This window comes from Odontesthes bonariensis, chromosome 2 (assembly GCF_027942865.1).
Source record: "Odontesthes bonariensis isolate fOdoBon6 chromosome 2, fOdoBon6.hap1, whole genome shotgun sequence".
Classification (NCBI taxonomy): domain Eukaryota; kingdom Metazoa; phylum Chordata; class Actinopteri; order Atheriniformes; family Atherinopsidae; genus Odontesthes; species Odontesthes bonariensis.
Genome location: NC_134507.1, coordinates 13,518,561 through 13,531,135, shown reverse-complemented (window position 1 = coordinate 13,531,135; position 12,575 = coordinate 13,518,561). Strand labels below are relative to the sequence as shown.

At 41.2% G+C, this 12,575-nt stretch overlaps 1 protein-coding gene across 3 annotated transcripts in view; it reads right to left on the bottom strand.

Annotated features, from left to right (window-relative positions):
* The window catches only part of dst (dystonin), a 99,880-nt gene that overhangs the window by 30,079 nt on the left and 57,226 nt on the right, over positions 1–12,575 (bottom strand). For all 3 annotated transcript variants that reach the window (XM_075477996.1, XM_075478006.1, XM_075478014.1), the window contains 17 exons: positions 11,440–11,592; positions 11,098–11,331; positions 10,705–10,989; positions 9,749–10,297; positions 9,359–9,535; positions 8,513–8,636; positions 7,803–8,011; positions 7,379–7,696; positions 7,124–7,290; positions 6,885–7,041; positions 6,282–6,408; positions 6,049–6,099; positions 4,202–4,437; positions 3,926–4,055; positions 3,359–3,558; positions 2,761–3,259; positions 1,013–2,481 (listed from right to left, as the gene is read on the bottom strand). In XM_075477996.1, the coding sequence (XP_075334111.1) occupies positions 1,013–2,481; positions 2,761–3,259; positions 3,359–3,558; positions 3,926–4,055; positions 4,202–4,437; positions 6,049–6,099; positions 6,282–6,408; positions 6,885–7,041; positions 7,124–7,290; positions 7,379–7,696; positions 7,803–8,011; positions 8,513–8,636; positions 9,359–9,535; positions 9,749–10,297; positions 10,705–10,989; positions 11,098–11,331; positions 11,440–11,592 (5,085 nt within the window). The remainder of the gene's footprint in view (positions 1–1,012; positions 2,482–2,760; positions 3,260–3,358; positions 3,559–3,925; positions 4,056–4,201; positions 4,438–6,048; positions 6,100–6,281; positions 6,409–6,884; positions 7,042–7,123; positions 7,291–7,378; positions 7,697–7,802; positions 8,012–8,512; positions 8,637–9,358; positions 9,536–9,748; positions 10,298–10,704; positions 10,990–11,097; positions 11,332–11,439; positions 11,593–12,575) is intronic.

Here is a 12,575-nt window from a genome sequence, read left to right as displayed (position 1 = left end):
AGTGGTTACATAAAAACTATTTTCTGTGAATAATCGGATTTAACTCTTTTACCATTAAATCAACTATAATCAAACAGTTTATTCACTAGTGTCCAAGTAAAAAAAAAAGAAAGAAAGAAAAATCAGACAGACAAAATAACGTAGTTAAAGAACAACTACGTGGGTGTTAAGAGATCAGGATGCAGCCTCAGCTTCATTACTGAATCAAGTGACGCCCTGCTGGGAACCACCTGGCTTTGCCTCTCTGTCCCAGTTGCCCCATCACTGCACATGGACCCCGGTTCTTTTGTTAACACCAGATGCCCTAAATGAATCCACAGTCCCCAGAGGATTGCAATGTATGTAATAAGAGTGCTCAGTAAAGAGCCTGATAGCAGCCAGCCACTGTCCGGTATCTAAAATGTTATTTGGAGGTTTGCAAAGGTATGGAAAAATGTTTACAGATGACAGATTTTAGGCTGGGATGATTTACGTGAAAACAAAAAGAGCTTTTTACAGTAACTGTCCATTTGAAAAGCAAAGGTGGGACTTGATCCACGAGTGGGATTTTAAGGCTGGGAATATTTAAATTTAAAATCTGAAACAGAATGGTACGTGTGCATTGGCCTTTTTTAGTTTTTAATTCAACAAAAAAGAAAAACCTCCCCGGAATCAGTTTTAAAGTTGCTAATAACTGAGATGATCAATTATTTCAATACTGTGTAAAATATGTGCATAGAGAGCCAAAACTGGCAAATACAAAAGGAAGCACAGCCAACACTGGTACAGATTACTATAAAACACGGTTATATGAAATATTCACATTAATTCCACAATAAAAGGTCATTTGTGTTGACGCTTCAAACAGTGATTTAAAGAGTTAATACAGTAAGCACTATTTTCATTGCCGATGTCTGAAGTGCTCAATGGAACTCGTACTGAGACCTTGAAAAGCACAATCCAGGTGTCACAACAGGCATAAATCCATTTTAGCCACAAAATTAAAATAATTTTCAGACTGTAATCAGCATACCTTAAAGGCCTCAAGCTGTTGGTTGATCACATCTGTCTCCATGCCGACTGCCTCCTGGGATGCTTCCTTGTCCACAGCGCTGCAGAGTTTATCTTCCGCTTGATGCAGTTTGCCATAAAGCTCCTCCAGCTTGGTGAGAGTACTCTGCACCTGAACCTCTCTTCCTTTGGCTCGGTCTAAGAGTTTGCCACACTGCTTACTCAGAGCATCCAGATCTCTCTTCAGGCCCATGAGGTCAGGTGACGATTCAGACTCCATCATCTTCTTACAGCTGTCTCCAGCATTGGCCGTGTTAGCCATCAGTTCTCGCAGCTTAGCGACAAAACACTGAATGCTGTCCTGTTGGTCTTTAAGCGTGGCCAAGTCCAGATCCACAGGAGACATGCTGTCCAGTTCATCATCCAGCTCCGTGAAATGGGCAAACATCTCACGGATACTGTTTTGGAACTGTCCAATCCCCTGCAGTTTACTCTCCAATACTTGGCATGTTTCCTCTAGTTTCTTGTTAAGGTTGCTGTAGTCTTTTTCTATGCAGTCCGACTGCAGCAAGAGGTCTGTCACTCCCTCGGCATCTGGAACATCTACAACAAGGTCCTTAGCCAAGGCCTTCATGTGCTCCACTTGGTTCTGCACACCTTCTAAACTCTTATGCTGGGCTTTGATGTTGGTTAAGTTCTTGTTGCTATGTGCCTGCACTCCCTGTGATTCATAGGAATCCACCTGCTTCTTAGCTCCTTCAAGCTGACTCTTCGCCTCTTTGTAGGAATCGTTAAATTCTTTAACAGTGTGTGAGATCTTTTCGAGGGATTCCCTTTTGCTTTGCAGACCGTCCGCTAACTTTTCCACTCTTTTACCAATGGCATCTTTCTCTTCTTTTATGGCTTCAGTGTCTGTGTTGGCCACCTCGACAAGGTTTTCTGCAGCTGTGTTGAGCTGCTCCACCAGACCTCTGTGTTTGTCGACATCCTTCTGGAGTGCTTTCACTTGAGATATAGAGCTCTCTACAGCAGCAGGATCAATGGCGAGTTTAACTTGGCCCTCACTGGCTTCACAATCCTGAATCCAAGAGCTCAGCTTCTCAGCATGCTCCTGATACTTCTGAGATCTCAGCAGAGCAGCCTGAAGTTTGCCAGTCTGCTCTGCAGAGCTCCTCTTCACTTCATCCCAGTTGGAAGAGAGGGTAGTGAGCTGTCCCTGTAGAGCCAACTTTTCTGCACCATCAGTGCTGTGCAGAAGCATCTCTCCTTCTCCAGTGATTGTATTGTAAACGTCCTCTTGTTCCTTGAGAGCCCTTGAGAGTTGACTGTTCTCCTCTATGGTTTGCTGCAGAACGTCAACTTTGGCAGAGATGGACAGGGGCTTAGACTGATCCTGGAGCTTCTCACCCAACCACGACTGGAAGTCTTTGGAGGTTTGATTGAACTGCTGAGAGCTGGCAAAGGTTGAGTTCAACTGCTCGATCCGTTTTGCTAAAACAGAAAAACACGGGAATTAGTAAGTGAATTGCTCGAACACCTTTGAGCGCCAAGTGGAACCAAAAGGAAAATGGGATCAAGTTACAGATCACTCTTCTGATGCACATCTCTAATCAGCTATTCTTGATGATTGTTATGTGTGACAGCTCTTAAAAGAACTTGAGAGTTACATGGAAGTAATTGTAATTGCAGCAGTTTAGACGCTGGCACTGCAGTGACTCAGCACAATTTTTTTTTAAAAAAAACATTATTAGATAATACTAAAAGGCCAACCTGCTTTATCTTCCAGCTGTTTGAAAGGCCTGCTGACACTCTCCAGCTGCCTGGCTAGATCTGCTTTAAGATAGTCCTCAGTCACCATCGCTGAGAGCTCTGCATTGATGGCTTCAGCCTGCTTCAGCTTCTTCTTCTCCTCTCTCAGCTGAGCTGAAATATTCTGAACGTCCTCTAACTGCTTCTTCACAGCATCAGGCTGAGTGCTGTATGTGTGATGGTTAGTGAGCTGATTCTCCAGCTGAGTGGCAGTGTGACTGAGGCTCCTCAGTAACTCCTGGAACTGCCCAGTCTTCACCGCCGCCTGGTCAATGAGGCTGTCTCGCTGGTCCAGCTGTCCTGTGAGACCTTGCCACTTCTGGGTGACTGCAGCGAGCTGCTCCTTCACCAGCTTCCCACTTGAAGGCTCCTGGTTGGCTGATGAGCTTAGGAGGGCGGAGGCTGCTTCCTCAAGTTGCTCATATTGTGGTTTGCGGCTCTTGAACTCATTCTGGAGTATCTGGAGTATAAGAAAAGAGAAAAGTTGAAGATGAACATTGCTTAGAAACACTGAATGTAAAAATGCAAAATTGTTTCCAACATCTTGCGTCCTGCTAACCTGAACTTGTTGCTTTTGCATTTTAAGCATATTTGGGTCTATAGAGAGGGGTCCGAGGACACTCATCATCATCTCCTTCTCTGAGAGCCACTGGCCGAGCTGCAGCTCATTTGTTTGGAAGATGTCCAGATTCTTGTTGGACTGTTCCAGGTGCTGCTTCCTCTCCTCTACAGAGCCACTGATTTCTCCCCAGGCATCATCTGAACAGGACAACAAAGCAATCACACCGGTCTGCATTAGTCAGCACAAAGACCTTTTTGACCTCTGTCCCACTGTTCTTCTCCCACTGTGCAGGACTTGGAACCACAAATGTGCTAATTTGGTGGAGCAGAGAGCCAGTAAAGAGACAGGCTCACATTCTGTTAACATGTATGTATGTATGTATGCATTGTAATTTTAGACAAGATAGACATCAGGATTGCATCATGTCTAATATTTAAATAAACCTTCAGTCAAAGATCATTGCCATATGATACATAACTATGATGGGTGAGCTTTAGGAACTTCTATCAGTGACGGTGACATAAATTTTCCACGGCCATCTGGAGTCAACACTTTTGCACGTACCTATCTCTGCCAGCATCTGCTTCCATTTCGCTGCCTCAGGGGAGTTTGGATGGGTTGCAATCAAGCCCAGGAGCTTCTCTCTGAGCTTCTGGAGCTGCTCCTGCCTCTGCTTCATGCCATCTTCAAATGCCTGAGAGTACCACACACATAATAAATGCAGAGGACAATCACATGACCATCTCATTCACAGTAGTGCAAAGTCAGCATGGACTGAGTACATTTTTGGCACAAAATCTAACGTAACAATTCATTTAATGAGAAAAAACACATCTGTACCTTCTGCTGTTCAAGCTGTGTTTTCACAGAATCTTTCTCGGTGGCTGCATTGTTCCAGGAAGCGGCAGTCTTTTTCATGTCCCTCAGCCATGACATCATGTCTTCCGTCTCCTTTTGGGCCTCTTTCACCTTCTGCAGCAAGCTACTAAACTGCTCTTCTCGACTCTTGAGTGTTTCGCCGAGGTTTGTGTATTCTTCACTGATGAACGACATGTTCTGCTGGATCCCCATCAGCTCTGAGGACATCAAAAATAAATCCATCCAGTTTTCTTAGCAGGACTTTGGAATCAGACTCGAGTAATAACGTTATCATTACAATGAGTCACTGTTAATATATTAGCCTTATGGCACAGTATGTTCAGAATACGAATGACTAAATTATCATCAACGAATGTTACTGAAGTTAATATAAAAAAGAAACGACCCTGGTGTAAACGCTTTTAATGACCAAATTCTTTCTGAAGTGGCATAAACAAGCATTTGAAAGGGAACTCGTGCATGCCACAGAAATCAACAAGGAAGGAATATAGAGAATACATCCTTCACGAAAGCCAATTCTACAATTCACAGTATAAAGAAAGGGTTCATTTTCTCTTGCGTTTCCTATGTTCCAGCTCTAAACTGTGTTTCATGAAATGCCACTTTGTAGAGTTGCATGAGATGCTTTTTTATTTTCTAACATCATGTCAAACCGTGTCTTATTCATGGACAGGTGTCTGTCATCATACTGAAGTGGGTTATTGGTGTTTTTGCAGTTAAAGGAGAAGTTGTTTTTTTTTTTAAACCTGGACCTTATTTCTGGCATAACCGATAACAGTTTGGTGAAAGTCGGCGTCCTTCGGACGATATTTAGATCCGTGTATATCCATATATACGGGCATCGGCCGATGCCCCCGTTCACTCCTGTTATATGCATATACGCGGATGTAAACAGCATCCGAAGGACGCCGACTTTCACCAAACTGTTATCGGTGAGTAGATGAACGAACTTCTCAATTAAAGAGAGTTTGAGGAATATGACTTGAAACAAGCATCACCAGAGGAACATTATGAAACAATTCTTTGTTTAGGCCAAGCAAACATACTGATCTCAACCATAGTGGCCTATAATATTGATACCCTCATGTACAAACATATTCCCTTGGTATAGTGTCATAAAGAAACAGCACATTTTACAGAAACTAAAAATAATTAATTTAAGTACAGGCTTTTATCCAGGGTCAAGCCCTTTTTATCTCTTAATGATACGAGAAGGACCTAACTGGACCACTAATGCCCTGTATGTTGGTGTAAGCCAGTTGTCTTATGGAACAACACAGGAGCTTGTCTTTTGAGAAAAACACAAAAGTTTTTTTGATATTTGTTTAAATGTTCAGGCTCTCTGTCTCTATCGTCTTATATTTCTGAACTCTAACAATCTTACATTGTTGCTGAAACTAAATGTTGGAACCAGTTGTTCAATGTTGGGCAGATAGACACTTCCTGTTTCAACACCTTAGCTTTTGTCTTTTTTTTTGCTTATTCCATTTTGTTTTCATAAAATGTTGGTGTTCTATATATTCTTCAAGGATTTTCTTTTTTTTTTCATTTTGGTCAACTTCAATTGTTTTGACTTGCTTTACAAGTGATTATTACTTGAGTTGACTTGACATTTGGAATATTAAAAACAACTAAAAACTCACAGTGTCTTCTTATATTTGTTCCTGTAATTCAAACATTCATATTCTGAACATAGGGATTTTTCAAAAACAGTCATTTAAGAGGCACAAAGCCACCACACCACACCATTACTGTGCACCACAAACTGAGTTTTTACAAAGCAGCATCCACATCCACACTTTGGTTACCTTTACTGGTTAGGTAGGCATGGCTTGCTGGACCACCACCATTAGTAAGAGCTAATGCAAAGACATAAGACAAAACGTCAAGAGCAGGGACACTGACAAGCTTTACTGGCAGCAGAACTTTCCATGATCTCTAATGGTTAGTAATAATACGGAACTAAAAGTGAGCCCAAACAACATGCTTCCAATTCCACCAAACGATTCTGTTTCATGGCATAAAGTCTGCTGATGTTTACCTGACTTGTTAGAGGTCTTAGCCTTGGCAGGGGATGTAAGAAAAGTGATCAGGCTGCACAGTGCTGATCCTTTACTGTCCAGGTCCCGAACAGCTGGGCCTTTGGATGTCCATTCATCTAGTAACCCCTGATGAAAGATTAATCAGACACATACATTGTAGATAGGAGGAAAGATATGGCAGCTGGTATTTATAGCACATGAAATCAAAAGATGACTTCTTGAACTTTATATTGGAACTTTGCTTTTAACATGTTAGCATTTATTTATGTGATGCTTTCTGTAACATACTTTGATGAGAAGAGTCTCTTTGTTAGACATAGTGTTTCTCTTCTAGACCTGTCCTATATCAACACTAACCACTCATCTGTCATTAGCTGGCAAAGAAAGCACGTAGGGATAGAGGGGAGTTAAGGGAGGACAGGACTACTATCTTTTAAATAACACTTTCTTCTATCTCTTGCAACACACACACACAAGCGTCTGCGTCAGATATGAAGCATCATCTGTGACTTCTGTTCCAGCATTTTAAGTAGAGTTAAATAAAACATATGTAGAAATAACACTGTCTCTGTAATATGCTATTTATTTATCCAAAGACTCACGGTGACTATCTGCAGGTCCTTCTCCAAATGTTCCTCACTGCTGCTCTGCTGAGCTGCAGGTACTTTGTCATTGGTCTCCTCCAGCCACTTGGTGAGCGAGCTGGCTGCAGATCTGAACTCGCCCAGCTGGTCCTGACAGGATGATAGCTCTTCTTCCCTAAAGTAGGCAAGAAAATCAGTCACAGCATACATCCAGTGTTACATCACCAAGCCAATGCAAACACCGATGCTAGACTTACTTTTCTTTGACTGTATCTTTGAATGTGCTGAAAATATTTAAGATGTTGTCCATCTTGCTCTGAAGCTGAGCTTTGTTTCCATCAGGGCTTATTTCAGATAGCTCCTTGGACAGAGTCTGCAGCTTCTCTATATCACTGGCATTTTCAGCCATCTCTGCTTTAGTGTTCTACAGTGAAATTAAAACAGAATGTAAATTTACAAAGACAAAACACACTGAAAATATAGAGCTGATTGTGTTAATTCTATACACTCACCTGCATTAGCTGAGACAGCTCATCGAAAGTTTTCCCAGGTCCATCTTTTTCATGCAGATCCTGCGAACGCTTCCCGATAAACTGCTGGACTTTATCTGCAATGTTCTCAAACTGTTCGACTTTTTCTTTCAGCTGCTCCAGTTGAGAGACTTTCTGCTTATGCTTATCACAGGCATCAGTGAAACGCTGGGAGAGAGTGTCCATCTTAGACTGCAGAAGCGTGGCTGCGGAGGGATCTGCTGTCTCCACAAACTTCACAACCTTTGCCTTCATGGCTGAGATGCTGCTCTGTCGACCAGCGATGTCCTGCTCTAATGCCTAAAAAAAAAAGGCAAATAGCAAACTTTTAACATATATACTCAAAGGTATTACAGAGTCGGTTTGAAAGCAATCAGACTGCAGAGATGATGACAAGGAAACCTACTGCTTCCTTGCTGAGAATATCTCCGATAGATGCAGAGTCCAACGGTATTTGCTCTTTCTCCTTCACACTGGCCTCCACTCCCTCCATCCATGTCATCATCTCATCTAGACCATCCTGGACACTCATAGAGCGTGTCAGTGTGATCTGAAGTTTCTCATTTCGATCACTCACAGACTTGGAAAGGTTGTCGTAGCGCTCCACAACGTCATCTGCAATACAGAGACAAATTAGGGTCTGTTAAAAGTAGAATCACTTCTTGCAGTGTGGTAAACAGGTAAGCATTACGAAGTTCTGTATTAACCTGAATTGGTAATTATGAGTTTGTTGATGATGATAATGTTGGGTAGGATAGGTAAAGTCAGTTAGTTTTTGGTTAAATGAAAAACATGTAAGTGTTTAGACTAGAAGTAATTAAACATGAATAAGGCCCTCTAAAACATCGATCACTTATTAGGATGTTGACACAATATGCTTAGTTATAAACTACGCACTGGAGTAACGAGTTGCTTAGCTTGTAATCTGTAAGACTACTGCATGAAGTTTGCAAACAGCAAACTGCACTCGAAGATAACTTGATTTGACCGTATGCTATCTTTTAGATTCTTTATTTGAACTAGCAACATCGTAATACCAGTAACTGAGTGTCACTTCAGTGCTGAGATATTATGTACACAAAACACGGTGTTCATCCCACTCTGATCTTTCCTCACCTACTGTCTCCTGGATCTCATCTGGGTTGCACAGCAGGTTTCCCTCAGATGTTACCAACGACTCAGCTGTTTTACGTAACGTGTCAACGGCAGTCTGATGTCCCACCATCTGACCTTGTAAAGCCTGCAGTTTAGTAAAAACAAGTGTAAAAAAAACCTCAAACCTTAACTTCATATGCAGACAGTAAAATTCACTTGTGTCATTCCATAGATAAAACTATCTGCACTGACCTGCAGAAAATGCTAAGAGTTTCTGCACTGTTTTTTTAATTTAAGGCCAAAATGTTGTGTTCCCTGGAAGGCTCAAGGGCGCCTCTTATCTTCACATATCTATGCTGTAAGTCACTACCTCCTTACAGAGAAATGCTTGAGCTAACTGCAGCCAAAAACCCTGATGGACAATTCCATCAGCCTGTTCTCGTATCCTTTTGGAGGAGTATGTAAGCTACAAATAACCAGAGTCAAACTATTCACATGTGGGTTTAAATTTGAATCACAGAGCCAAAAATAGCTTGGCTGTACTTTAGTCAGTGGAAACACTGTATAAGGTAAGACAGGTCTATTGTGCCATGACCTTACAACCCAGTCAATGCTCAAACTTCCACATGTGTTACCTCTAAATACAGCTGTTCTTGATGTATTCACTTCAAGAATTCATAGCTCGACACCCAGTGAAGTGTACACAATGTTGATGGTCATTATTCTACGAACAACATCAGTCAGGCTCAGAAGAGAATGATCAAATATCACCCTGTAGAATTTGAATAATGTTCAACATAAACCTGAGCTTTTCAACACACAATTCTTAGGTTGGATTCTAAGGCTGGCCCTGGTCATATTTCTTGCCTTGGTCTCCTCGAGCTGTTTCTGTAGTGTTTTTGGGTCAGCTGCTATGGCCTCTGATTGCTGCTTTCTTGCCTCCTCCTCGGAGCCGTTGAGCCACTTCAAAAGACCACTGCTCGAGTCGTCATACTTTTTGTATTTGTCAACCACTTCTCTGAGGTTGTTGCCAAGCACATTGCACTGAAACAAAGAAAATTACATTTGTTTGAGCATTCAGCAACATTATAACTAAATACACAAGCTCAAACAATAACAAAGATAGTCAAATGTAGAAGTGTCACTTTACCGATAGTGGATGCTTTAATGAGGTATTACATAGACAAATGCCACCACCTAGAGGCTAAACTTAGCAACTGCAACCAGCTTCCATCTGTTCTACAGAAGATTAAATACCTGTGAATGCAGTGTTTTGTATCGACTGGCTGCTGAATCCAATTTATCCTTGACAGCAGAGCAGGTCCCTGAAGTATCCACATGCAGCTGAGCATTCTTAGCCAAAGGATCAGCCAAACCACATGCTTTAGCAACATCCAGAACTTTCTGTCCTGAAATGGTGATAAAGCGCAGGTCCCCTTTGTGGGAAATCACATCCTCTGAGAAGCTTTTCTGTCGCAGAAGCTTATCCCTCAGGATATTGAGGGAGCCTGCAGGAGCACCCAGCACCTCGATCTCCCCTTCAGCCTGCCCTAACCAGGCTTCAAACTCTTCACAGTCATCCTGGAACTTCTTCAGCTCCTCCTGGACACACTGCACCTGCTTCATTTGCTGTTCAGCCTGAGTCAGCGAGGCCTCATAGCGCTCCTTCAGGTCTTGGATGTTTTTCTGAAGTGCCTCCTTCTCCTCAGGAGACAGCACATTAGCTTGTTTTTCAAGAAGAGCCTGAGCAGACTGAGTGGCCGTGGTCAGATCCTGCTGCTGGGACAGAATCTCCTGATGATGGGCCTGTGGAAATTTTCAGCGTTACTCTTCAAACATTTACGAATCAATTCCTCTTTACCTATGTTGTCTATTCGATACTAATAAACTACAGTATAACCGTTTCTATTTTTTACATTTTGCATGACCTGTACCTACACTTCACATGTGTGTTTCAAGTATTTTTGCCCTTTCGCAGTTGTTGACATTTTCTCTCTAGAAACTGAATGTGGAATATATTGATTTTTATCAATCAATATCTGTATTTCATCTCTACTTGTGTCTTTAAGCTTTGTATTACATCACAAGGACTTAGTAGAGGTAATGTCCTGTGTTTAATATAAATGTGTGACCTGTTCAGTTTGTATGTAAAGTATGAAGTAGTTCGACAAAAGTATGACAAATGGGCCTTTTTAGTGACAAACCAACTATACCTTGACCCTGTCATACTGCTTATCAAGGTCCAGTGAAATGCTGTTCTCGCCTCTGGCCTCTCTGCCAAGATCATTTTCAGAGGCCTGTAAAGCGTTTCCATTGGCATCATCAGCCTCGCCTGTCAGTCCTTTGGCTGAGGTTTCCTCTGGCAGGTTTCCATTTTCTTTACTTATATGGTCGGTTTGATCCAGACAGCTTTTGTTTTCATTCCCTACGTTGGATATCCAGTCCAGAAGTCCTTCAATTTTGTTCTTGCTCTCTTCAAGCCGCTCAACAGCTGCTGCCTGCACGAACAGACCACATATTAGAAATATTGATTCACTTTGACACATACTTTAAACTGTCATGCATAGCATGTTTTTACAGACAGCACACATGGAGGTAGTATGAACCTTTTCACTCTCTTGTTTTATGGCTGTTGTAACAACCTTCTCCAAATCTTTCCTGGACTCTTCTGCCCGCTGGTTGATGAGCGTAGCTTTGCTTTTAGCCTCCTCCAACTTGCTCTCAATCATGGCAATCTGATCTGGTGTCAGCTTGCTGCGGTTCTCCTCCAGAAACGTTTTGGTGCTGGTGATCACCTCATTCAAAGCACTGGCATTGGTCAGTACATCTTTTTGCAGAGCCTTGTGTTCACACAGGGATCAAATCAGTTAATTAATTTAAGGACATATTTGAACTATATATATAGCAGATATTTTTAATTTTGTAAGGCAAAGGAAACAATATCAAACCTGATGCTCCTGCTGGTACTGTTGCAGGCCTGTGACACTCTCAGCGCTCTCAGCATGCTCCTGATGACCAATCAGTCGATTCTCAGTCAGGGTGAGACTGTCGCACACTTCCTCCAGTTTCTCGGTAAATTCCTTGTGTCTCGCCAATAAAGACTGACCAAAACAAGAAAAAAGTTTGAGCTGATTTTACCATTAACAACAATATACCTGTGAGTGATCACATTTGCATCCAAAATCGGTTAAAACTCGCACAGAACAAACATACATAAAAGAAAACATACAACAGTGCTTACACATAAAAAATGTCTTATTGTCTCGGAAGCAGTAATATCAAAGTAACATGCAAAATCTGACACAGACACATTTCTCTTCACCAAAGTATTGTACAAATCCAGTATGCTGTAAACATGCTTTTTTTGCATTTGCCAGTTTGCGGTATCGAGCACAAGAGGACTTTTTTTTGCATGTGTTAGTGGGTTTGTTGTGTGTGGAAATGTTGAAACACGGGAGGTGAATTTTGTTCACTGGAGTCTTGAGGTCTGTAGAATACAACAGGCACAAAGGTTAGTCTGCAGCAGTGGTCAAGCACTTGATCATGCAATGCTGTTATTTCCCTGAACATTAAGGATTTTACAGAAGAATGAGCCAAACTCAACCCGAGTATGGAAACCATCAAATCTGAGTAGAATTCAGTGAATAAAAGAAACTTAAAACACGAAAAAAAAATTGTGTTTCTGAAGAGTTGGAAAGAAAAAATTACAATTTCAATTCAAGTCTGCAAAATATGTCAATAAGATTTTCTTCAATGGAAATTTTTAAATTACTATATCATTTTCATAGAAGTTAATCTAGGTTCTGAATTTGAAAAATGCACAGGTCTATGGTAATGTTGAATATACTGTATAAAATACATAATATATAATATGTTAACATATGTATAGGGTGTGTGTATATGTACACAATTTTAAAACAAACCTCAGAGGTATGCAAACTTATTTCTAAAAAAATAAATGTATAAACAAAAGAAAATGTAAATAACTGAATATTATTTGAACAATATATTTGATAATAGTGAAAGACAAGATAGATCATATTTGCATATTTGAGATTTCTGAAGAATCTCTCTCATGATATAA